Genomic DNA, 26,369 nt, shown 5'->3' on the forward strand with positions numbered 1-26,369 from the left:
TGTGAGAGTTTGTGCATGTAAACGTGGTTGCCTATGGAGGCCAAAAGAGGGCATTAGATTCCCTGGAACTGAAGTTACACTTGTGAAATCATCTCATCATGTCTTTTCATATGTTTTCTGTAATGTCTATTTTCATTTGTGACTTGGCCACTGTAGCTTTTCATTATCTGATTTGGTTTGGTTTTTGCCTTCTATTTCTTCATTGAGCTATACCTACTGATACTTCCTGTCCTTTTGTTACTTTGCTGTGCTCTTGTTTTATATCTCCTCTATGCCATTTATGGGTATTTTCAATCTTGTTGTAGAGATGCAATTGCTTTATTGGGGAAACAATAATTTCAGAGATTTTATTGTTAGGCAGGATGTGGTGACACTCACCTATAATATCAGCTTTTGGGAGATGAACACAGGAGGTTCAAGAGTTCGAGGCCTACTCAGCCAGATAAGTTCTAGCACAGCCTAGACTACATGCAACCCTGTTTCAAAACATACAAGAGAGAGAGAGAGAGAGAGAGAGAGAGAGAGAGAGAGAGAGAGAGAGAGACTGACTGCTTTCAGTATTTGAAACTCACAACTTCCATCTTAGAGCTTGTAGTCATGGCTTGTGTATTGAAGGCATTGAGGCTATATGCACGATAATGTTGCATTCAGAAGGTCTTAGTTAACTCTTTTCTTGAACTCCCCTACTTAGTGATCAAAACTAGCATCCGATTTCCCCCTTAACACTAATCGAACTGACTGCAAACTTCATATGTGGTCTTTTTATGTTCAAAAATGTTTTGTAAGTCTACTAAGTGCAGTTAAAACTCTTTAACCTAGTCCTCCAACATCTGGCTTCCTTTCCAACATCTGGTTCCTTCGCAGGCTCATCTTTTACTTGTCTCGAATTCCTGTTTCCTTCAGCATGACATTTGTGCTGTTGACTGTGTGACATACACTCTCACTCCATTCTGTTTTCCTTGCCTAGTGTGGACTTGCCCTCCTCCCCACCGTCCAGATTTGAACTGTCTTCTATAGTACTGCTTGTAAACCCTGTTTATTCCTGCATTGAGCAGTTATATCTCGTTTCTTTAAACCTGGATAGAATTTATTGTTATCCATCAATCAGTTATGTGCTGAACAAAAATGTAATGTTTATGATTATCTTCATAAAGTACTTCAAGCTTTTTGAGTTTATGGACAAATCTCCCACGGTCTTTGGTCACTAGCATGCTGCCTTCTGCACTGTGGTTACTAAATGGTTGTTAGTCTATTTGTCACTAATTTGAAACACCCAGTGACAGTTAAAATGCTCATTTACAGCTTTCTTCATGGCTTATTTCTCACAAACTAGGAAGGAGTTCTGTAAACTTAAGAGCAGACCCTGATGGCCACATGTGGCCTTGGTTTCTGTCTTCTCTTCCTGCATGTGATTTTCCTGAATTAATCTCTTGACTGTCTCTCTGCTTTATTGAGGCTGGGTGGGTTAGTTGATGGACATCTTCCCTTGCGTGTGTATGTTTGCTCTTCCCCGTTCAGGCCTGTCTCCATCTTATTGTGAGCACTGGTATTTCTACATTCCCACCACCTGAGCACTGGCAAAGAGCTCTAGAAACCTTCTCTGCATCCCAGGTTTTAAACGGAAAGTGCATGTGCAAAAGTCCAGCGCCTTGACCGGGATCCCCAGTGCACAGCTGGATTGCTACCGAGCAGTCGACAGTGGAAACACTGAGCTGCCTTGTGCCCTCCCAAAGTACACGGAGGCATCCAGGTTATGAGTGATATTTTTCATGTAAGCAACCCCTTCTTCATATTACTTGGAGGAAGTTCAAAGTACTTAGTCCCTCAGACTCTCCTTTGAGGGGTATTAAAGATTGGTTGAAAATAAGAACATCATGACTTACTAAATAATGCGTGATCAATGTCTGAGTGTTGGTAGGAGGTTGGAGTTTAGGAATGCAATCTTAAAAGGAGTGATGGATATTCTTGGCAAAAAAAATTATATATGGCTCATGTCCCAGCTGTAATAGATGGAAAGATTGTCCTGAGCTCGGGTAAATGAGCCAGCAGACTCTTCTGTTTTACTGGTGAGGAGTCTTTCAGCATCAATGGACCTAAAGGGCAGAGATTTAAAACAACATTGTGTTCCTTCAGGTCATTTGCATCTGTTGAAATGTTATCCCTCCCTGTGTTCTTTGGCTGTGCCCATGCCCTTGAGCAAGCAACCAGTTTGTTATGTATCTCTTCCTAAAACCGGTACAGGTTTTTTTCCTGACTTTGTATATTGGAATGTGACTTGAGTATAGCCATGTGACCTTCGTAAGAACAGAGTTCTTATAGTCGGTGTCTACTTTGGTAAGTGTGGTTGTTCATCTATAACTACTTGCATGCTTCTGTATCAGAAAGACTTGAAGTCATTTCTCATTATTCATAGCCATACATAGCTATATTTGTGTCCTTCCCAAACAGGTAGATTCCTGAAATACTATGCCATACCATATGTGTGTGTGTGTGTGTGTGTGTGTGTGTGTGCATATATATGTATACATGTGATTATTATATATCAATCAGAATTGAAAGGTATGAAGTCCATGTACATAAATAGTTCTATGCTAGTCATTTTTACCTCCACTTGAGGCCCCACTGACATAAATCGTTTCCTTCTACTTGAGAAACTGTCATTCTGCCAGGCTGAAGTTTAGAACTAGTGACACAGGAATGAAATAAAGTTCAAGACCTGGATAGTAAATGAGTAGACAAGAGCGGTGGCCTGTCACACAGGGTCAGAAGAGAGACTCTTATTAGATCTCTTTACTTCACCTAACACACTGGAGCTGAGTATACTGTTCCTGTGGGACGAGCAGATGAGACTGCCACCATGGTTTCTTTCTGGGACCAAATGTTGCTAAGCTGTTCCGTCATCCTTGGTGTTGTTAATAGCCACACATCATGAATGTGTTCATGCCACTTTTCTTTATAGCAAAAGGAATCAATTTCTTGGGTTTTTTTTCCCCCTTCATGGAACTTTGGGGTTGGAATTTTAATAATATAATATGTTGTATTTATCAAATAAATTGTGCATTTGCTAAAGGAACTTTATATTTTATGAGATACTTAAAATAAGATTATTTTACTTCTTTTTTTTTCCAACAGAGAGTTTTCTTCTGCAGCCCAAATTGTCCTGTCGCATGCTATGTAAGCCAAGCTGGTCTTGAACTCAAAGCCATTCTCCTTCTGCCTCAAAGTTGTGTTTAAATGTTATGGAAAAATCAGTTCATAATTAAGAAGCATATAAAAATTGTTATCCTAAGTCAGATTGAAGTTTTCTAGGATGATTTTTTTAAACTTCGAAGCCTATGTGTTTGCTCCCTTAAATTCTGACATCTTGTCTACCTTCCTCTTACCCAGCCATTCTCTTTAACCAAAGTACCTTGAATAAATATACCTTACTTTTCAGTGAGCTGTAGAGACAGGTATCGGCACAGGGACTTATTGGCAATACGAATCTCAGCCCACAGAGTCACTTGTATTTAATATGATCCTTTCATAATTGATATTAATATTAAACTTCAGAAATCACTAGTCTACCTTTCTAGTTAAATTTCGGCAAATAAGAGTTAATCATCACTACAGTTTAAGGTTACTTTCTTACTTCACTAGCTTCTCATTGCTTACCATAGAAAAATCCAGATTCTTTAGCTTGACACATAAAGCTGACAGAGACTAGAATGCCTTCTTGGCATTTCCCAGGTTAAATACCATTCCAGTCCACTCACCATACACTGATCCTACCTGCTCTGTCTTCCCACAGTTTTGCTCATGACAGGTTCACTGCTTCTCTCTCCTCCCACATCCCTATCTACTTACCTGAATGGTACCTCTTACTGCTTGGGCCCACAAATCCTTCATAGTCTCTCAAACTGCTGAGGCCCAGTGCCGTCCTTATTAGCATGATCAGTGACTATAACTGCGATTGCAGGAGGTTTGCTTTGTGCCAGGCACTGTGTGGAAGCTCATGGACTATGCTGTCTATGCCTGCTTTACAAATGAGAAAGTATATCTTGGAGAGGTCAAAGGATCCAGACCACCAGCTGGTTAGTAATAGAACCAAGATTCAGACGCAGGCAGGCTGACCCTGCAGCTCACCCTCTCAATCACTTTCTGTTTCCCTCAGCAGTATCAACATTCTGCAGGCAGGGCGATGCCTTTGTATCCCCCACCACACGAGAAAGGTAGGCACACTGCCCAAAAAAGATTCTTGAGAAACAGGTTGCATAACTGTGTAGCTCTTCCCTGTTCTTGAGAGTTGGTTTGGTTTGGTTTGGTTTTGATTTGTTGAGATCTCATTTGATTATCTGCAATATAAACAAAAGGCACCCTTTACAAAAATGCACACAAAGGGAGCTGAGACAGCATTTTATTGCGAGAAAACCTGCAAGCTTTCACGTTCTGGTTGCTTTGTGATAGGGCTGTGCATGTTCCACGTCTTGGCTGGGGAATTCTAGCAAAGTATCTAGCAAAATATCTGCCAGGAACCTTGTGAGAAAACAAATACATAAAGCTGGTGAGTGGGGGCGTACTTTTAACTGAGGTGAATAAGCTAACTTAGCTTTATTCCCTGTCCTAGTAAGGCAGGGGTTGATCTTTGATTCATTAGAAGACTTCACCTTGGTTGCCGCACATTCAACACTGGGGCTTCTTCTTTCTACCTTGCTTACATTCGCTGTTCTTTCCCCCATACTGTTTGAAACCTGCTGATAGAGAAAGTCAGAACAACCTCAGAATTAAATCCTCCGCAGACTTGATGCATGATCTTTCCCTTGCGTTCTGCCTGTGTGACTATTGAGCCTATTGATGGCTCACTGAAGACTTGGATCTCCCCCATCCCCAGGACAACCTCAGGTGACACAGAGTGGTTATGTCATGTTCTCACTGCCTTTACTGTGCCCCCTCATCAGTCTGCTAACCCCTCACCTGTGGCACTTGGAATCGTACCCCCTCAACACAGGTTACTGGTGGCCAGGCATGTGCCCTGCTGCTTCCCATCATCCTTTCGCATCTGCATCCTGCATCTTCCACATCCTCTATCGCATTCCTCTCAGCACTAATAATCCCTAGGAGTGGGGAGACCACTTGTCTTTCTGTAATTTCACCTATTCTTACTGTTGGCTCTGATCTCTACTGCAGGCCCTAAGTAGTTCAGTGGACTCTGGTATGTCTGCCTACTTGTTTTTTGTTTTTGTTTGTTTGTCATTCTCAGGGCTGAGTTTACTTTCCACTTGCCTTCATTCTGTAGTACATCTACTTCTCTCACCAGACACAACTCAACACACATCCTATGATCAATTAACTTGTGTAAGTGTGTGTGTGTGTGTGTGTGTGTGTGTGTATGTGTGTCCTACTGTGAATTCTCCTATCATCTTCCTGGATCCTTTTGCACAAATCCTTAGTAGCCTGGCTTGATCCCACTGTGGGATCACATTCATATTCTGACTATAATCTTTATTTTAACAAAGTTTGGATTAGCCAAGCTGTCTTCTGTACTTAGTTAATGGCTCTGAGCCTGGTTAGTTGGAGAATACTTTCTTTCCTCAAGCACAGCCTGATGTGCTGTACCTCAGGTTGTGCCACACCCACTGATGCCCAGAAGGATTCTAATGCAGCTGTCTTCAGTTCCCTGTTACAGCATTGTTGCTGACCCATCCTGTTCCTGACGGGACAAGTACTATCTCTTGTCTCTCCTCCTTTCTTCATTTTTCGTCAATTCTTTTCCTCTGTGCTGGTCTCATTCCCCAACCATTCTGATGGAAGACATTTCTTCAGTGCTCATTCCCTCTCCTGTTTGTAACTTCCATGGTGCTTTGATTATACTGGCCCAGGGACAGGCACAATATGGGGGTATGGTCTTGTTTTAAGAAGTGGGCTTTAATACCCTCATCCTAGCTGCCTGGAACTCAGTCTTCTCCTAGTGGCCTTTAGATAAAGATGTAGAATGCTCAGATCCCCTTGTACTGTGCCTGCCTGGATGCTGCCATGCTCCCACCTTCATGATACTGGACTGACCCTCTGAACCTGTAAGCCAGCCCCAAATGAATGTTGTCCTTCTAAGAGTTGCCTTGGTCATGGTCTCTGTTCACAGCAGTAGAACCCTATGATAACTTCTTTCCCTGCTACAGCTCCAACCCATTTCCCAGCCTAGAAAGCTGCCCTCCCTTTTTTCTTCCCAGTTTTCTCTGTCGTCTCTGGAGTTATTGTCAACTTCCATGGCATTCAGCCCAGAAGCCCTGTTTTTTATTCTGTCTTTCCCAGCTTTCATAGCACTATGTGGTGCCATTGTCGGCGACCAGAGTTCAGTTTCATTTAACACTATTAACTTCTGAGTTCTTATGACAGTTTTCCACATGTGCCCATTTTCTGGACCCCTTCCTTGCTAGTTCAAGCCAAACTCTACTTAGTTCTCAATTCCTTTATCTTTTGGTTAAAGGAAATAAAAGTCATAGGAAACTGATAAATAATCCAGACATTTTGTTTTATATATCACATTGTTCTTCCCTTAATGGTCAAATGTTTTTGTTACATCTCAAAAAACATATTTCCTGATTTAGGAGTACCAGTCTGATAATAATGGAAGAATAGACTGAACTCACAGTTCAAATGTCTACAACACCAATAGACATGTTAATACATAGCAGGGAGTCTAACGGGGTCCCACTCCTAGATACAGAGCTGTAGGCAACCAATGACTACGGAGAGGAAGAATTAGTCTCTCCCAGGGATGAGCCCCATAATTGATTGTGTAATATAAAATGATCAACCTTGAATCATAAACACACAAGCAGACTAAATGGACTCAGCAGGATAGCTGTATGTACATTTGTGTATGTGTATATATATATATATATATGTAGTATATTTGTATGTGTACATTTATGTAATATGCATGTATGTAACAATTATAATGAAAGAAAAAGAGGCCGTCAGTTGAAAGGGGGAACACAAGAAGAATTGGAGAAAAGAAAGGGGAAAGTAATATTATACTTTAATAAAAAGCTTAAGAAATTTAAAACTCTACAGCCCCATGTTCAGTCCAGCCTTATTCACAATAACCAAGATATGAAACAGCCTGTGTACCCATCAGTGGGTGGATGGATAAAGGTGATTATGGTATATAGCTGTATGTACATACCTTTATGCCATGTATGTCCATGCATACACACGCAAAGCACAATATTATAAGTGCTATTCGCCAGCATTTGAAGAACATTAAACTAAAGGAAATAAGCCAGGTAAAGAAGGACAAATTTATCATAGTGTCTCTCACCTGTGGAATCTAAGCATCATCAACAGAAACAGTAGAATTGGTGGCTGCCATAGTCCAAGCAATGGGTGGATGGGGGTGGAATTATTGGTTGAAAGCACTACTTGTAATTATAGAGTGAGTACATCCTAGTGATCTAATGTGTCACATGCTATCTGTAGTTAAAAAATACTGTATTTTTACCATAGTTCCTAAGTATTTTTTTAAGTTTAAGATTTATTATTATATGTAAGTACACTGTAGTTGTCTTCAGACACACCAGAAGAGGGTGTCAGATCTCATTATGGATGGTTGTGAGCCACCATGTGGTTGCTGGGATTGGAACTCAGAATCGTTGGAAGAGCAGTCAGTGCTGTTAACCTCTGAGCCATCTCTCCAGCCCCATAAGTATTCCTAAAGCATACACAGACACCAAGGAAATGTGTCAGATGATTACTATATTAAGTAACTTGATTTTGGAAATCATTACACAGGGAATACACTAATGCACCATATTTTATACTGCAAACTTACAATTTTTGATATTATACCTCAATATAAGTCTATCTATACAAGCTTAAGTATTATTCAAGAGTCATGATACAGGACATATAGAAATGAAAGCAAAATTTACAAACTTCTTTTCTTTTTAAAGTTTTAAAAGATTTTTAAAATTTTAATTATTTTATAAAATTGTGTGTGTGTGGTTGTTTTGCCTGCATACATGTCTGTTCATGCCTGGCTGGTGCCTGCAGAGCCAGAGAGTGTTAGCACAGTGCCTTTCTTACCTATGTTACTTAAGATCCTTATAGCCGGCTCATGCCTTCAGATAGAAGCCTTGTCTTGGAGAGAACACAGCACCACTCACTGAGGAAGAGGGAAGGCGGAGGAAGCGGCTCCCTCAGGCTCCCTCCTCGAATGTATCCCGCCTCGCTGGAGAGGGCAACTAGTGAACCTGTAAGTGAATGAATAAATGATATGAACAAAAAGAAAAGAGAAAGTTTTCTTGTTCAGAGTTTACATGCCAAAGTCACTTGTTAAGTTGGAGAGAGCAGCTATTGGCCTTTGGTTTTATATTTCTCTATTACTAATTGTCTTATTCATTTATTTCCTTTGATTGTGTGTCAGGGGATGTTAGAGGATGTTATGTGTGTGTGGGGGGTGCATAAATGTGTGTGTGTGGGATGTGTGAGTGCATGAATGTGAGTTGTGATGTGTGGGTGTAGATGTGTGTGTGTGTATTGTGTGTAAAGGTGCATGATTGTGCATGTGTGATATGTGGGTGCATGGGTGTATGTGGGCGCATGAATATGTGTGTGAATGTGTGTGTGATTGTGTGATGTGTGGGTACATGAATCTGAGTGTGTGTATGAGATGTATCAGGTGCATGAATGTGAATGTGTAGGTGTATGCACAGGGGAGGGTATCAGATATCTTTCTTTATTAATCTTTACCTTATTCTTATTCAAAAGGTTCCCTCTCTGGACCAGAAAGTCTCTGTTTTGGCTAGTCTGTCCATCTGTCATCTGCCCGGGATCCACTTTCCCCACCTCCAAATGTCAGAGTTATAGGCATGTGCAGCCATGCCCAGCTTTTTTCTGTGGGCATTGGTTATTCAAAGTCAGAACCCATGTGTGCACAAGCAAGTGCTCTTACCCACTGAGCCATTGTGCCAGCTCCCACTTGTCTTCTTTATTGGAGTTGCAATTGTGATTTTTATGGAGAGGCTGACTACACATTTGCAGCCTCTTCTGTCTGTCTGTCTGTCTGTCTGTCTGCCTGCCTGCCTGCCTGCACATAGTCCAGTAGAGAGGTCTTCAGACACTAGATTTTTCATACTGCTGCTATTACTCATTCTTCAGGGTGTGACTACATGTGACCACAAGTGACTAGATGTACTTCCCACGGCAGCAAGTAGCCACAGATCTGTTGGTTTGGGGTAGTAAGCTGATTTACTTCTTTGGGATGGTCGTTTCACAGGTTTATTTGTAGTCTTCACCCTAAGGGCTCTCCCAGACTTTCTGTGTTTAGAGTCCATTGCCAGGTATGTGCCCTTAACTAGGAAGGCAAGATCGATAACAACATGTGAAATCAAGACTCTTGGACATGGTCAAAAGATATTCAAATGCGAATTATATCCTTAGTCATTTTACTTCGACCCAACTGATGCCTGCTATAGACACTGAAGACTTGAATGGTATACAGTTTCTAGTTTTTAGTGTAGTCTTCTTTTGGTCTTTACTTTAGAGTCTGTGTTTATAGTAGAATAAATCAAATTAGCTCCAGTAGGTAGACTTTAGCTAACCAAAATCTGCCTCCTTATGTGAAGGAGCCAGTGTGAGTGAACATTAATTTTATGGACAAAAGAGGCATTTTTAATTTTATTTGGTGAGTGAAAAAAATTATTTTATTATATATTAAATGTGAAGTAAACGTATGATCTGCTCTCAAGGAATAAAACAAATTGTGTACCTAGCACATGTGTAATAAATCTCTTTGTCCAGTTGGTGGTGCTAAGAACTCTGATTTAATACATTTGTATACACACACACACACACACACACACACACACATACCACTGAGTGGATGGAGAAGTTAAACCTGAAGCCTTTCTCAATAAATGTTATTATTACTAGGTTTTGAATTTTTAGTATAAAATGTATATGCCCAAATCATGTACTTCCAAGGGTTAAGAAATGGATCAAATCTCTCAGATGGCCAGCAGAATACATTTGTAGTAAATTCCTGTGTAGAGATGATTGGCCCATGTTAATGCCCACGTATTGGAAATTGCAGGGTTGTGTGACATCTAACTCCATCCTGCAATAGGCTTTTGAGCCGGCTCATCTGGAGGAGAGGGGTGCAGCCGGTAATGGAGAGTGGAGTGGTGTTCCTAGTCATGTTTATGTGCCAGATTTAGATTTACAAATGCTGATGCCCTATTGCTATTAGGAGTTTGCTTTTCTGTGGCTGTATTCCTGTGACAGCAGACACATTGCTTTTCTGGGGGTGAGGTTTGTTTCTTTAACCCTTTAAGCCCTTGCTTAAATCTCTGATGAGTTCCACATAGAGCAGTATCATGTTGTACAGGCAGATCCTGCTTTGAATTCCCTGCACAGCTCATAACCGCCTGCCAGTTCCTCTGCTTCTTTATGGTCCGCCTTCCCCAGAGGTGACATAAGCCTTCCCTGATGTCAGGTGCGCCTTTGCTGTTGTCCACGTCAGTGCTTCTGTGGCTGTGTACAGAGACTCTGTTCCTTTGATACCGATAGCAAACCCTGAAGACTTAGCAAGGGTCAACTGACCTTCCTCATGTCTAGGGGCCCCTTATGCTCTATGCCCCAAAAGTGATTTTTTTTTTTTAGGTCAAAAAGTTCCATAAAACTGTTAGAGAGATACACCCAAAAAGATACTACCATGGTTTTATTTTTACACTGTCCCCCCACAGGGATATCTGCATGCCTATATGAAGCTGTTTAAAGGTGGAGAAGGAAGTACCCATTAACTATAAGGGACAGCAAGGTGGTACTAAGAGTTTGTTATGGTATCCAGTTATTCTACAAAATTTTATCAGACCTTGCTGGGTCTTGGGATTACAAATGAACTCTAGGGGAGCCTGAACACATCTGAGTCTGTGGGCTTAAAGAAGCAGGGTGCTAGGCAAGGATGTAGCTCAGTGGTAGACTGGTGTGTATCAGGCCTTGAGGTTAAACCTCAGTCTCTACCAAAAAAAACAAAACAAAACAAATCCTACAGAAGCTGCAAGATCGTCCCAGCACGTAGAAATTGATAGTCCTGTGGCCTAGATTTAAATATATTATACATTTATAAAAATAGATTATAGGAGTATTTGCCATTTAGTTGAACCGATAGTTTTAGTACATTTTCTGTGTTTTGGTTCGGAGAGTTGAAACAAAAGAAGGTTTCTGTCAAATGATTACCATGAAGCACCATCAACTGGGAGCTTTTGCTAATAGAGAAGTTTAGAACACAGGAGTCAAGTGTACCCTCTTTAGGACTAGCACAGCTAACGTCTTCCTTGTAATCCAGATGGTAGATTCAGGTCTTTGAGATTTGGCCTTGACAGTACCTTGGAGTTGAATGATGGAGATACTCAGGAAATCATACACACCATCTCTTTTCACAGCTCAGAAAATGGAGTCTGAACTAACGTTTGCGTTTACCCAAGGTCACGTAGATCGGATCCTAACTAGGCTCCACTGACTGCCAGTTTCATGATACTGTTATTTTCCTTCCTGACTTCCACACAGTGAGCCATTTTCCTTGTAAATAGAAACAACTGTATATTGTTCTGCCTCAGTAAACTTCCATACTAAATATGGGATGCATTCCCGCACAATCACACAATGCAAACTCGGGCTGCTCCTGAGGCAGGCAGGTAATTAAGGAGCTGCTATATCCATGGCCGAGCCCAGCTAGGGGAGGCAGGCACACCAGGCTCCTCATGTGCATTCCTCAGCCAGAGCCAAGGCGCGGTGGCTTGGCTGTGCGCATGAAGCAGACAGGCTTTCATTTGCCGACTGGCTCGCCTGCTTGTTCCTTGCTAGATGAATGGCATTGTGTGCCGCAGGTGTATTAGTGATTTCTGAGTTTGTTCCCCACTGAAAATGACCTCATTGTTTTCTGCTGCTTCTCCATAATTATACAGTAACAGAAAAATAAACCCACTCTGAGTACAGTCCAAAGCAGAAATCTTGTGTTCTTTATGCAAGTTTGATTTATAGACGTGAACTGCAGAGCGGAGTGACTAGGAAACATTCATCTTCCCATTGCTAGTTGCCATGGAAATGGAGTACACAGAGTAGTGTCATTCCAGTCCTGGTGATGTCTGCAGTAGTTTATTCCTTTGTTGTTCGTGTTTCTTAAGCAACTGCCTCGCGTTCTTCCATCATTACAATTAATCATGCATACAAGTTCTTATCTTTCATCGCACATAGAAAGTACTAAAAAATGCATGACAGAAATAGGGAGAATTTAAATATGAGTGTGGCTTTAAACATGCATTTATAATTTCCCCTCTCAGTCCCTTTGGAAAAATAGGTCATGTAAAAAAGAAAAGCTTGTATTAATGTACAGACGGTCCAATAAGGAGAGCGATGAGGTGAGGGAAACCAGGGAAACCTAAGGAGTGTCACACCCTGAGGCCCCAGAGTGCCCACCTAAGGAACTTCACATTGTGAGTAATGCTTCCCCTCCCTCGCCCGACAAAAGCTCCCGGAGAATTTTTTATAAGAGCAACTTCTGTTTCTCTAGTCTCTTGAATTGTCTGAACATCCTTAGTGATGTTCAGTAGTCATGGCAGATCTGAAAGACCAAGGGATCTTTTTCTTTAAAGGCTCATAAAGTTCAAGAATCCATCATAATACAAGTAAAGGAATTCTAGTTATTCTTCCTTCTTTTTTCAAATCTTTCATCTTCTGCTTGAGTTGAGGTCTGATTATATAGCCCAGGCTAGCCTGGGACTCCTGAGATCTTCCTGTTTCCACTTACAGGTTGTGCCACCATGCCCAGACTTTTTTATTCTTTTAAGCAAAATAATTTTACTCTAGATGTACCTCATTTGGTTCTGAGTAGATACTGTGCCTACTAATAAATACGTGTTGGTTATTCCCTTCCTTTTATTGGGGCTCTGGGCATTCCTTTGGTTAAAAGAGCATGTTCTAAAGTAACTAGGTCTGCATCCCTGGTCTGTTGCTTATTAGGTGAGACCTTTTCAAAGAGCCTCAGCTCAGCCTTCGTTTCCTCATCAGTAGAGTGAGTAGCTATAAGACTAAGTAATGTATTGCTGGGGGATGGGGGGGATTTCACATAAAGGGCTTCGCTCTTCTCTAGCATGGGATGAGGGCTCGGTTGGCAGGGACTGAGGTCTTGGTGGTGTGGCTGCCATTGCTATGACTACCAACAGCCAAAGCCTGAGGACTCAGATGTAGTCAGTCTCCTTCAGCCTCAGCACCAAAGACACAGAGCTGTCCCCAGCTCTGCCTTCACACGCTAAGAGCCAGTGCCTTGTTTCACCTGGGCTATCTGGACATGTTTCTTCTCAGTTTATAGTAAATGCTTACTGGGTCCAGAAGAGAACGTGCTGTGTGAGAATGTTTGATGTGAAATTCTCACCCATCACCTAGGTGAATTTTTTTGTTGTTGCTGTTTGGAATTTTTATGTTTTGTTCAAATTTAGCTTCTATTCCCTCCCCTTTTGGGAAATACAATTTTCATTCTGTAATAACAAATTCAAGAGACTAAAGATTCACAATCTAAAATGGTTCTCTTCCCAAATCCCCCATCCTGTTGGTTTAGGACACAAAGCCTTATCAAATGAATAATTTGGGGCTTGGGCCTGCCCCCTTTTGTCATCATGGGATTAATGCATGCATTTCTCCAACTCTCAGACAAGCTCTAAGACAAGCGTGCTGCCAGCTGGGGGAGAGAGGGCTCCTGCTCATCTGTAGCTCTTTGTCGAACTCTAAGCACACCTTACAGTTTGTATCTTACATACACTAATTCTTATTCTATCCCTCCTCCCACTATCCCCTGCCAGTGTTATGTGTTCTCTCTCTCTCTCTCTCTCTCTCTCTCTCTCTCTCTCTCTCTCTCTCTCTCTCTCTCTCTCTCTCCTCTCTTTCTCTCTCTACCTTCCTCCCTCCCTCTCTCTTCACTGACACCACTTAGCTGCCAACATGTGCTTATATATAAGGCCATTTACGGCAGCATTTATGCAATACTTGGGGACTGCATCCTGAAGGAAACTGATACTTCCTCTCTCAGCAGCCATGAATTGCCAGTAACTCCTCAGCCAAGGGTGGAGCTTCCTGACCACCATTACTTTTCATGCCAGAATTTTGGCTAGGTTGATATTGTCTGGATATGACCTGGATTTGATTCTCTATCTGTAACCTATATATGTTGCAGTGACTGCAGAGGCCAAAAGAGGGCATCAGGTCCCCTGGAACTAGAATTAGAAGCTGTTGTAAGCTGTAAGTTGTGGGTGCTGGGAACCAAACCCAGCTCCTCTGCAAGGGCATCCAGTGGGCTTCACCAGTTCTGTCTCTCAGCCTAATGGATTTGATTCTTATAAGAGGCTGTTGCTAGACCACATTAGAAGGAGTAGCTTGCCACATGGGTCTGGGGGAAGGTTCTAGTATTGTTCATAGACATTGTCCTGAAATAGCTTTGCTGCATTCTGTCCTTAACACACACACACACACACACACACACACACACACACACACACACACACACACATGCGTGCACACACTTACGCTCCCTTTCCAGCAGTGTCTGTGGCGCTCACTGCTTTATCTTTTCGGAGCTGGTTGGCAGAGCATTCTTTGTTGAAATTCATGCTCCTTGGCAGCCCTCCAGGGCACACGGCAATTCCTATTTATTTGATTTAGCTTTTGTTTGGGTAGGCTTGTATTTTTGTCTGTTTTGCTTTGTGGAGTTCTTTTCTCCCCAAATTTTCATGTTTAAATTCTTTGGACTTTACTTCTATTTATTTTACCAGCTTGCTTCATAGTATTGCTAAAAAGTTGTTTGCTTTAAGCTATAACAAAATAACTAGTCTTGGATTAATTTGTCTCCTTGACGCAGCTTTGTAGATGATTAAAACAAAATAGCCTTATTTGTAGCTTGCTCTTTACCATGCACTAGTAGTATACCATTGTGCTTCTGGTTTTCTTTGTTGAGAGATGTCTCTTGTGTTTTCTCTCCATCTCCCTCCCTCTCTCCCTCCCAGTCCCTCTCTCCCTCTCCCTTCCTCCCTCCTCTCACATCAAGAGGGTCTCAATATGTAGTCCTATCCTAGAACTCCAAGAGATCTGCCTGTCTCTGCCTTCTGAGCTCTGGGATTTAAGGAGCATGCTGGCAAGCCTGCCCTTTTCCCTGCTGTCCGATTGGTAGGCCATGCCTGCTCTAAACAGAGGTAGTCATATTCTCTGAAGTCCTTTGTTCTTCCTGCTCTGTCTCTCTCTTCTTTGTATTAGCATCCCAACTTTATAACTGGTCCTGTAAGATAAAAACGAGCCCAACTCACATGACTTCTGGTGGTCCGTGATGTTCTCAGTGACTCCCTCCAATACTTTACAGACACCTGTTACTTTGTGGCTACATCAGTCAGTGACTGAAGCGTAAACTCCCTGTAGACATTTCCAAATGCTCCCAAGAGCTTCAGCATCTGTTCTCCACTCCAGTAGACAGACCAACACAGGTTCCTGTGTGTCCCCCAGTCACTATAAACGGAGTCTTGGCCCTATGTTCCTCTACTGTCAGGCTTTCATTTTCCTTTGTTTTGGAAACAAGTTGTCTGTTAGCATCTCCTTCACTGCAGACTGGGACCGTATGTAAAGAAGTAGGACAGACACTCGCCCTTGCCCTCCAGAGACTCTCAGTTGAAAAGATGCAGGTACTTGGTGTCCAGGGTAGGTAATCCTGAAAGGTGAGTGGGAGCCACTGAGCAAAAGGGCGCTGAATGAAGACCTGTCACAGCCTGTGCACCAGCAAGCCAGGTTTCTACCCCACCTCCATCCCAATGCATTACTGTCTTTGATGAGGTTGTGAGATGTGGGGCTCCGCCCACCACTGGCTCAGCTCCAAGTCTCTCCTGCAAGGTTAATCTCAGCTGCCACATCATCCAACAAGTTACACATTTTTCTTCAAGAGACATATTCTTCTCTGGCAAATAAGTCCTCTTTTTCTTCTCTCAGTTGAAGATTCGTGGGGGAAATTATAATTATTTATGGCCCACTCTTTTAATAGTCTGAAAGCCGAAGAGGGGTACAAATATCTCTTCAGATGTCTCTTCAGAATATATTCATTCTTCCTACACAGGCCAGTTACAGGAGATATGAGCAAGACTAGCTTCAGAGGAAGTTTTGGTCAGGATGAGGCCTGAAAGATGGAATTACCTGATTGTGGGGAGAGGGCATAAGGGTTTGGGGATGTTTTGTGGAGAGGTCAGCAGAGCTGCATATATATTTTTTTCCAGGATTTTGATGTAGCTGGTCTTCTCTGTGTTTGTACAGATGAGACAAAAGGTGAGTGGAGAGTAGTCAGACTGTAGAGGCAGGCAGGGGCCAGAGCATTCGAAGAGTTGCCAGGCAGTTGACCTTCAGCTTGACGCTGGAAAGGCATTTAGAGGTTAAGTAGTGAAATACGGTGGTCAGACTAGAGAGCCACATGCTCTTTGTATGCAGCATGGGGAATGTGCTCAGATGCAGCGAGGACGGCCTGTCCGAGGGGATTCCAGGGACCCCTTCCCTGGTTCACCCTTTGGTTTTACTCTCGGTGTTTGTCCACCTTGTGGCGTTTACCTGCTTAGCACAAAACCTTGTCCCAAACTTTAGCTCTCCTTGTCCAGTTTCCTCTTGTGACGGCTACAACTGTCCCTGGTCGAACTATGAGCTTGTGCTAAAATGAAGATATTGCCGAGAGTACCCACTGGGTTCTCATTTAACCAATTCTGAAGAACTCTGTTTCCTGCCTTCCAGCTTAGATCCACGAGAACTTGGTGCCAATCTAGGCAGAGTTCAATAATCTCTTTGGACTTTGACATCCAGTATAATTTACATGGTTGGCCCCTCCTGTCCAAGCCTGAATCCGTGTGAATTTCCTAGTCTCCCTTTCCTGCTACAGTTAAAGCATACTCCAGACACTTTACTGTCCATCTGTATCGCATGTCCACATAGACGAGAGACTTGAGAAGATGAAATGAAATGAGATGAGTTTAATTTGCTTTTAGATATTAGGCAAGGTACTTGACTTAGCTCTCTCTGCCTCCGCATCCTCATCTCTCAAATATAGATACTGACTGAATTGTGAGTGCATATGTAAACACAAACGATGCCTGGTCTGGGGTAGACATTCATCACTCATTGTTTTCATTAAAGTGTTTAGATGTTATCCTAGAGCAACTGCAGGAGGACACAGAAGCAAATCCAAAGACTGGTCACAGTCAAATGAATATTCACCTCAAGACAGTTCCGCTCCTTCACTCTGAATATTTAGGAAGTGCTGGTAGTCTTGGGACCCTGCCCAGCTGGAGGGTCTTTACCATAAGTAGATATTGGAAAGTAATAAAAACATAACTGACACACAGTGAGGGCTTACTATAGGCCAATTCATATTCAAAATACTTTATTTGGACTAATTCATTTGGTCCTCACAACAGCACTTTGAGATGGTAATGTGACTACTTCTGTTTTGTAGATGAAGAAACTAAGGTACAGAGGGCCTAAGTAACTTGGCTAAGAACACATTACCTGTGGCCCAACAGTCAGACTCTTAAATGGAAATTCAGGTGAGTTCCCATCAGGAAAGGAAAGGTCTTTACTAGCTTCCCCAGGTGTAACCTTGAAAAGGGATTTTGAATCTCTTTATCAATCAGCTCTATTACAGTCCACAGATTTAAGGGCCTTTTCCAGTTCAATTTCAATAGAATAAAGATCTTGACAGCATATAAATTTTCCTAGTGAAAACTAGAGCTATATAATCTATAGCTATATTCCTTTTTCACAGACTAAGGTTATGAATCTATGAGCTGAATTGTATATCCTCTCTATAAAAATCTCCCAATTTCTGACAATTTGGTCATAAAATCTTTTGATAAAAATATCAAAAACCCTTTTATCACAGTACTATAAAATGTGACTATTAATGGCAAAAAAAAATTCTGTATCAGATTTGTCATGATCTGTTTAAACATCACAAGAGGAAACATTTATGTTTTAAATAATTGAAGTCCACATTTCTCAGAATCCACCAACCTTTATTAGCCCTTCAAACAAATCACAGAATTGACTGCTTTAAGTTCTCTGTAACTCTTTCTTCTCCATGATGGGATGCACTCAAGGCTTTTGGCCATCTCAAAAGTTAGGGTCCCATAAAAGAAGAGAACTGCCTTAGGTCAGGCAAGTTTGTTAACCCCTTCTAGGTTTTGACTTCCTCTTCAGAAGAACTTCTAGCTTTAAAAGCTGACCCTTAATTCACACTGTTTATGCCCTTGGTTTGTTTACATTGTAAAGAACAGTATGATTAGTTGTTGTTATGCCTTGATGATGTTCTTGATTTAATTTCAGACCAAATACTATAATAATGCAAGTAACATGAAGTTTTACTAGCACATAGGAAAGCTGTACTTACACCACACCATTGTCATCTATTAAGTGCTATGTCTCTCAGAACAATGCACAGAACCTTAATTTAAAAGTACTTTATTGCCTTTGTCTGAGCCTTCAACAAGTCCTGACTGTTTTGCTGGCCTCAGTGTCAGTGACTATCGGCTGACCAAGGTGATGGATGATATCTGAAAGTTGGGTGGCCACAGCAGTTCCTTAAAATAAGACAATAGTGAGACATCTGTAAATTGTCTCGGAATTTAAGGGTCTTTTCCAGTTGCATTTCAATTTCCTTACACAGATGGTTTCTCTAGTAGTATTTTACTCATAGTAGAACTTGTTTCAGAATTGAAGTCAGTCCTTTTAACGCTTGCTGCTGCTTATCAGCTAAGCTTCTGTGATGGTCTAAACCCCATGATGTCATCTCAGTGTGTCCTCAGCATCTTTACCAGAAGGTGCAATCTCAAGAAACCTCTTTTCTTTGTTCACATCGGAAAGCCAAGTTTTATCATAAGGATGCAAACATTATTCATTCGCATCCTCATGCTCTTCCAACCCTAGCTCTATTCCTATTTTCTTCCCAAGTGAGGTTACTTCTTCCACTGGAGTCTTGATCCATGCAGTGGATGGGTTACATGAGGGTTGAAAGCAAATCTTTTCAAATTCCAGTATTGGTACTTGATCTCTTTTCCAGGATTTAGAAATGGTTTCAATGACATGTAAGATGGCGAATCTTTTCCAGAGGGTTTTCAGTGTGATTTGTATAAGTCCATCCGAGGAACCACTACCCAGGACAGCTATAATCTCACTGTTTCTTAAATAACAAGACTTAAAAATTAAAGTCATTCTTTGATCCAGGGGCTACATAATGGATGTGTCAGCAGGTATAACATCCATTGTACCATCAAACCTCTGTATCAAAGTTATTGGATGACCAGGTACATTATCAATGGACAGCAATATTTTGAAATAGTTTTTTTTTCTAATGGTAGTTCTCAACAGTAGGCTTAAGCTATTGACTAAATCATGTATTAAACAGAGGTGTTGTCATCCAGCCATATCTACACCACTTTTAGCAGAGTACAATTACTATAATTCTTAAGGACCTAAGTCTTTACAGTGATTGAACATTGTCTTAAATGTAAAGTCGCCAAGTGCTTAGTCCCAGCTGTGAGAGTCACCCTGTACTTCGAAGCTTTGACTTTCCTTTTCCAATCATGAGAGTTCTAGTGGCATCATCTTCTAACAGAAAGCTATTGGTCTACACTGAGAATTGGTTATGTGCATAGCTGCCTTCATCAATAAACTAGCCAGCACAGGCTGGATTCTTTGCTGTGGTATCTACATCAGCATATGCTATGGCATCTGCACCTTTGTTTTGAGTCGGTGTCTTACTTCACGAACAAACCCCTGATTTAAAACTTTCTTCTGTGGCTGTCATGCTTCTCTCAGCCCTCACAGAACTGAAGCCCTCAGGCCTTGCTCTAGATTAGATTTTGGCTTAAGGGAATGTTGTGGCTAGTTTGCTGCTTTCTTATCATCCATATATTTATTGAAGTCATGCTTTTAATTTCTTTTAAGAGCCTTCCCTCTGCATTCACAGCTTGGCTACCTGGCACCTTAAGAGGTTGCTCCCTTTCGGCTGGGTTGGCCTTTGACACACCCCTCCTCAAGCATTTATAGCTTTTGATTTAAAGTGAGGCATAAGACCCATTTCCTGTTTCTTAGATGCCAGTGTAGGATTGTTAATCTGCCTTATTCTATTACTGTCATGTCTCAAGAGTATATAGCAAGGCCTAAAGAGAGGGACAGAGACAGAGCAATCAGAACATGCAACATCGTTACCATTCTGTATAGACATAGTTTGTGGTACCCCAAAATAATTTTAATAATACTATCAAAGATCATATATCCTAAATCACCATAGTAGAAAAATAATAACAAAGTTTGAAATACTATGACAGTTACTGTGATGGTTTGTATATGCTTGGCCCAGGGAGTGGCACTTTTGGAGGTGTGGCCTTGTTAGAGTAAGTGTTTCATTGTGGGCATGAGCTTAAGACTCTCATCCTAGCTGCCTGGAAGTCAGTCTGCCACTAGCAGCCTTCAGATGAAGATGTAGAACCCTCAGCTCCTCCTGCACCATGCGTGCCTGGATGCTGCCATGCTTGATGATAATGGACTGAATCTCTGAACCTGTAAGCCAGCCCCAATTAAATGTCCTTTATAAGAGTTGCCTTGGTCATGGTGTCTGTTCACAGCAGTAAAACTCTAAGAGAGTTACCAAAACATAACATCAAATACATGCTGTTGAGAAATGGCACGAGTAGCCTTGCCACATTCAGGTTGCAAAACAAAACAAACAAACAAACAAAATATATATAGAGCAGAAAAATAGCTTAATGGTTAAGGCACTGACTGTGTATAAATGAGAACCAGGGTTCAGATCTCCAGAACCCACATAAATGTCAGGTAACCATGGCAACCAGCCTGGAAACTCTAGCCTTGGAATCAGAGACAGGCAATCCCAGAGCAAGCTTGCTAGCAAGGCTACCATCCAGACAAGCTTTGATTGATAGAGAGACCATGCAACAATGCAAAGAGAGACAGGAGGGTGATTGGGACGATTACCAGCACCAACTGCACCAATCTCAGTCTTCCCTGTACATGCAATGCCCATCCGTCTGCAACTGCGTGATGGTAGCAAATGGCAAAAACATACAAATAAATTAGTTTCATCAACTCCAGCATTTTAAAGAAGTGTTTATTAAGCACCTACTAGGTGCACAGTAAACATTTGTTTTACTGCCCAGAATAATTTAAGTAGTTGCATTGTTAAATTCTGAGACATTCTTGGGGTTTATTTATATTCAGTATGTTTCTTTCTAATATTCATTTATTAGCTACAGTTTTCTCATAAGGTTTTATGCTCTTTAGTCTTACTTTTTTATTCTCCACACAAGCAAAACAAAACCCTTCATCACAAAAGGGATTCTTAACATGTTGCAAATTAGTATTAAGTCATGAATAATACTTTCTTTTTAATTTTTCAATGTCAAGAAATCCATGCTAGGTAATGTTTCTTAGGAAAAAAGGAACCATAGCCATGAAATGTTCAAGTCTAATCCAGATGGGTCAGCTGACATGCTAGTTTTAATGAGTTGAAATAATGAATTTGTCATAGAATCCGAGCCTTCCACAGGTTATAAATTTCCCAAACTCAAATACTGTAGAAAATTTATAAGATCTGCCATTACAATAGACTGTTTCAAATTATCTCAGTTGTATTGAACTAAAAGCAAACCTGATGAAGGCATATCAGGTAGTCGTGAGGCAATGACAGAAAGAAAGAGTTATTAGGCTATTTGTCAAGTGATAAACTCAGTAATGATGGTGGCAAAGTTGGCTGCCATTTTTTAAGGCTTGAATGAATACCAGACATGGTCATTATTTCATTTAATTTTCACGATAGCCTAATGAGTTGTACATTATTTCTATGATTCTGTTTTACAGATGAGAAAGTGGAGCTTATAGTAAGGTGTTAAATCTAAAACAGAAAAAGGGAGGTAAAGTTGAAGGTATAGGAGGAATCAGAAGGTGGGTCAGGAGTCTTAGCTATGGTTTTACTGCTGGGAAGAGACCACAGCCACAGCAAACTCTTATAAAAGGAAACATTTCATTGAGGCTTGCTTATGGGTTCAGAGGTTTAATCCATTGTCATCACGGTTGGAAACATGGCAGCATGCAGGAAGGCATGGTGCTGGAGAGGTAGTTGAGAGTTTTATGTCTGGATCTAAAGGTGGTAGGAAGAGAGACTGAGCCAACCTCAAAGCCCACCTCCAGTGACTCGCTTTCTTCAACAAGGCCACACCTGTTTTAACAAGGCCATAATCCTTATGAATAATGGTACTCCCTATGAGCCTGTAGGGTCCATTTTCATTTACACCACTCTATTCTTCTTCCTGGCCCCTATAGCCATATTGTGGCCATAGCATAATGCTTCTAGTCCAACCTCAAAAGTCCCCATAGTCTATCACAGTCTGAACACCCCACAGCTCAGTGTCTCTGAGACTCACAGCAATCTCTTGACTGTAATCACCTATAACATACAAATAAAAAAGTAGATCACATACTTTCAATTTACAAGGCACAGGATATACATTACCATTCCAAATGGAAGGAAAGGGAACTTAGTGAGGAAATACTGGACCAAAGTATGACAAAAGAAATCAGCTGGGCAAACTTCAAACTCTGCATCTCTGTGTCTGATGTCAAAGCACTCTTCAGATCTCCAACTCCTTTCAACTTTGTTGACTGCAACACACTTCTTTCTCTTGGACTGGTTCCATTCGCTGTTAGCAACTTTCCTTGGCAGGCATCACATGATTTTGGCATCTCCAACATCTTGGGGTCTTCAAGGCAATCCAAGTTTCACCTTCACAGCTTTATTCAATAACCTCTCTAGGCCTCCATGCAGGGACACTCCTGACATTTGCCTTGCTTCAGTGGCTGTCTTTAGTCATGGATAAATATTCCATCATCCTTTTCTTGTGTTCTTGACTCTAAAGCAGGAACCACATGGCTGAAGCTGCCAAGTCCAGCTGCTTGCTGGGGCTGGACATACCCCCTCATTTGACCACATCTTTGCAAATTTTCAATTATTTCCTTCACTGCCTAAACTTGGCTGTCATGGAACTTGCTCTGTAGACCAGGCTGGCCTCAAACTCAGAGACAAGCCTGCTTCTGCCTTCTGAGTGCTGGGATTAAAGACACGTGCCACCACATATGGCCCTAAACTCTTTAATTCCTTTGCCCAAGTTTGAAGCATGGCTGGGCAGGGTATCGCCGTGAGGGCACCAGTCCTCTACTCCATTTAACTTTGGTTTTTCCTTTAAACTGTTCATCTCCTTGAGCACTGGTCTGAGCTCCATTCTATGTCCTGGAGCTCCTTTTCTCTTCAAACTATATATTCTGTATCTTAGCTTGCTCCTTTTCATTAGAGATCTGCATGAGTGTGGCCACTAATAACTACACAGCACAGTCAATACTAGGTTGTCTGGAAATATCCTGTGCCAAAGCTGTTAATCCATAACTCTTCAGTTTAGCCCTGGGCAGGTTTTGTTGGACAAGGGCAGAAAGCAGCCATATTATTTGCACACACAAGCCCCCAAACACAAGAATGCTCTCTAGGCCTCATACTAACATTCTTCTCCTCTGAAACTTCTTGAGTCAGGCTCCAAAAGTTCAGATCACCCCCAGCACCCCTGTCTTCCATGCATCTATGAGTGTGGTTAAGTCCCACTTAATGCAGTCAACTGCTTTCCTAATCCAAAGTCCCAAAGTCCATAGTCCTCGAAACATGGCATGGTCAGGCCTGCCACAGCAATACTCCAATCCCTGGAACCAAATTCTGTCTTATTTGGGGTTTCTATTGCTCTGAAAATACACCATGACCATGGTAACTCTTATAAAGGAGAATGTTTAATTGGGACTGGTTTATGGGTTCAGATTTTTAGTCCATTACTATTGTACGAAACATGGATAGCTCATAGGCAGACATGGTGCTGGAGAGGAAGTTGAGTTTTACATCTGGATCTGTAGTAGTAGGAAGGGAGGGAGAGAGGAAGGGAGGGGAAGAGAGAGAGAGAGAGAGAGAGAGAGAGAGAGAGAGAGAGAGAGAGAGAGAGCAAGAGAGCAAGCGAGAGCGCCAGCCTGGTTTAGGCTTCTGAAACCTGAGAACCAGTGGCTCACTTTTTTGCATATATAGAATTATCAAAGAATAAATATTATAAAGAAATAAATTAATAAAAAGAGAAAGAGAGAAAAATAAAGAAATAAATCATACTTCTGTTATTTTACACTAAGCACAAACCACTTGTTTGATATTGCTGTGTTACTCTTCGTGAATTGAATCTGTCTCTCAGGGGTAGATAGATCTGGACAGATCCCTTTCTACCATCTGTAAGACTGTCAGCTGCCTAGACCTTGCAAGTCTTCCTTCATGCCTCCATGTGCCTGTGTTAAGGTGGGAATTTCAATGGTAACTTCTTCATCTCTTTGAATTTGAGCCCCTTGAGCTAGGAAATCCCAGTAATCCCTACCAATCCTTTTGAGCCCCATTTTTCTGGGAAAGAACTGTGTACCGTGACAGATTGTCGTGGTAGCTTATTGCTCAGTGGTGACTCCTCCCATCCTGGTCCAGATTCAGTTTTTCAGTGATGTCTCTCCCTCCATGAAGGATTTCCAGATAAGTTAGAGAAAAGGAAGCCCTGCTGGGAAAGGGAGTTCTTCATTTTGCACTAAGCTCAGGGAGCTGCCCCCACCTCAAGGGAGCTGCCTCACCATGGTAGACTACCACCTTTAAATAGAAGGATATTCTAAGAGTAAATGCAGTTTGAGATGCTACTTTAACCAAGATTTTAATGCATTTCAAATTTCTGTACTTTGATAAAGTCATCTCAAAGATCAATAAGAATTTCTCACTATTTGCATACCCTAATATCGGACAGTCTTGTTTTCATCTCATAGTTTCTTGGGCATAATCTAAAGCTAACATTGATTTGTTTTTAATACAAATATTTCACAGGCCTGTTTTTAGAGCCTTGCACTTTTGTGTAGATAGCGGATGAACCCCCAGGCTTCCCTCCACTCTCAGCTCAGCCGTCTGCTTCCCTCCTACCATTATGTGGGAAGAAGCTCCGTGTGTGCCAAATGGCAAAACATCCCTTGCTTGGCAGGATGTATTTCGCTTTTGTGCTCAGGCTTTATCCTAGGAGCATTTTCTTTCATGGAAAATGATCATTTCTTCCAGGAGTATATAATTTTTTCAGGAAAATGGAGTTTTAAAAATGAAACCACGTATCCCACAAAATGATCTTTGGTTTTTGTAAAGGTGGGCTCTCTCTCTGTATGTATATATATATATATATATATATATATATATATATATACTCTGTAGCTGTTCATTATCTTAAGACCTATTAGTTATAGCACGTAAGCCTGAAGAATGGAGAGGTTTAAATTTAACCTAGACAAAATAGCTCACTATAGTTAGATTCTGAAACTGTGCCAGTAAAATTGTATTTGAATGAATCTTGAGTTCATTTTTGAAGGACTAGCTTTCTGCTTTAAATGCGTAAAACAGTTATTCAAATGCCAGTAGACATGTGTAAGAGCTAGGCTCCATGTGACATAGCTGTGGCGTTGTTTGTAGGGCTTTTACTCCTAATGACTGGCCTAATGTGCAGTGTTTTCTTTTTTCCAGCTGAGGGAATGAAGCTCATTTTATAAGAATTTCATTCAGTAATATGTTCACATTGTGCCCCACTTATTACTATGTCCCTGCAACGAGAATGCCAGGGATATATTCAGATAATATCATTGCTAAAAAGTGCAAAGTAATTTGGGTAGAAAAATAATGTAATAGCTTTAGCAATAGACTATAATAGACTACTTAGTGCCTAGCGTAAAAATAGTAGGAGGATTTATTTTTAGTTTTCAATGGGGTCAGATCAGTAGGATTGAAACACAAATGAAATGACAGTGTTCACCTCAGAGGAGCTCTTTGTGATGTCAGATCTCCATGTCTAATCTTAGGTAGTAAAAGTCATCTAGTTGCAGGTATTCCATTTTTTCCCCAGTTTTGTTTTAAAAACTTGAAGATGATAAAGCAGAAAGGGGCATTTGTTTTAGTCTTAGAAGCCTTGAGATTAAGAGATGTTAAGTTAGGCCAGGGTATACTCACCAATTCCCTCAGGACAAAGCTATTGAGCACCTGTGGTGTGCCAGGTGCCTTTCTGGTACAGGTAGAGCATCAGGCAAGCAAACCAGCCCCTCGGCTCCAGGAGCTCCTAGTTTCCCTGTGAGAAGACAAGCGACAACTGAGTAAGAGAACAGTTTTAGGTAGAGATGAATCCCTGTGAGGAGACTAAAACAGCAAACAATGGAAGGGCAGGCTTGTT

The 26,369-nt window shown here is 41.4% G+C and overlaps 1 protein-coding gene across 3 annotated transcripts in view; it reads left to right on the forward strand.

Annotated features, from left to right (window-relative positions):
- The window catches only part of Efcab11 (EF-hand calcium binding domain 11), a 162,745-nt gene that overhangs the window by 33,315 nt on the left and 103,061 nt on the right, over positions 1–26,369 (forward strand). The window contains exon 6 of one of the 3 annotated variants that reach the window (XM_052185262.1): positions 3,133–3,281. The exons of the other annotated variants lie outside the window; for them this stretch is intronic. Within the exon in view, the coding sequence (XP_052041222.1) occupies positions 3,133–3,178 (46 nt within the window). The 3' untranslated portion in view covers positions 3,179–3,281. Of the gene's footprint in view, positions 1–3,132; positions 3,282–26,369 lie in introns of those variants that run through there. 3 annotated transcript variants of the gene reach the window in all.

This window comes from Apodemus sylvaticus, chromosome 6 (assembly GCF_947179515.1).
Source record: "Apodemus sylvaticus chromosome 6, mApoSyl1.1, whole genome shotgun sequence".
Classification (NCBI taxonomy): Eukaryota; Metazoa; Chordata; class Mammalia; order Rodentia; family Muridae; genus Apodemus; species Apodemus sylvaticus.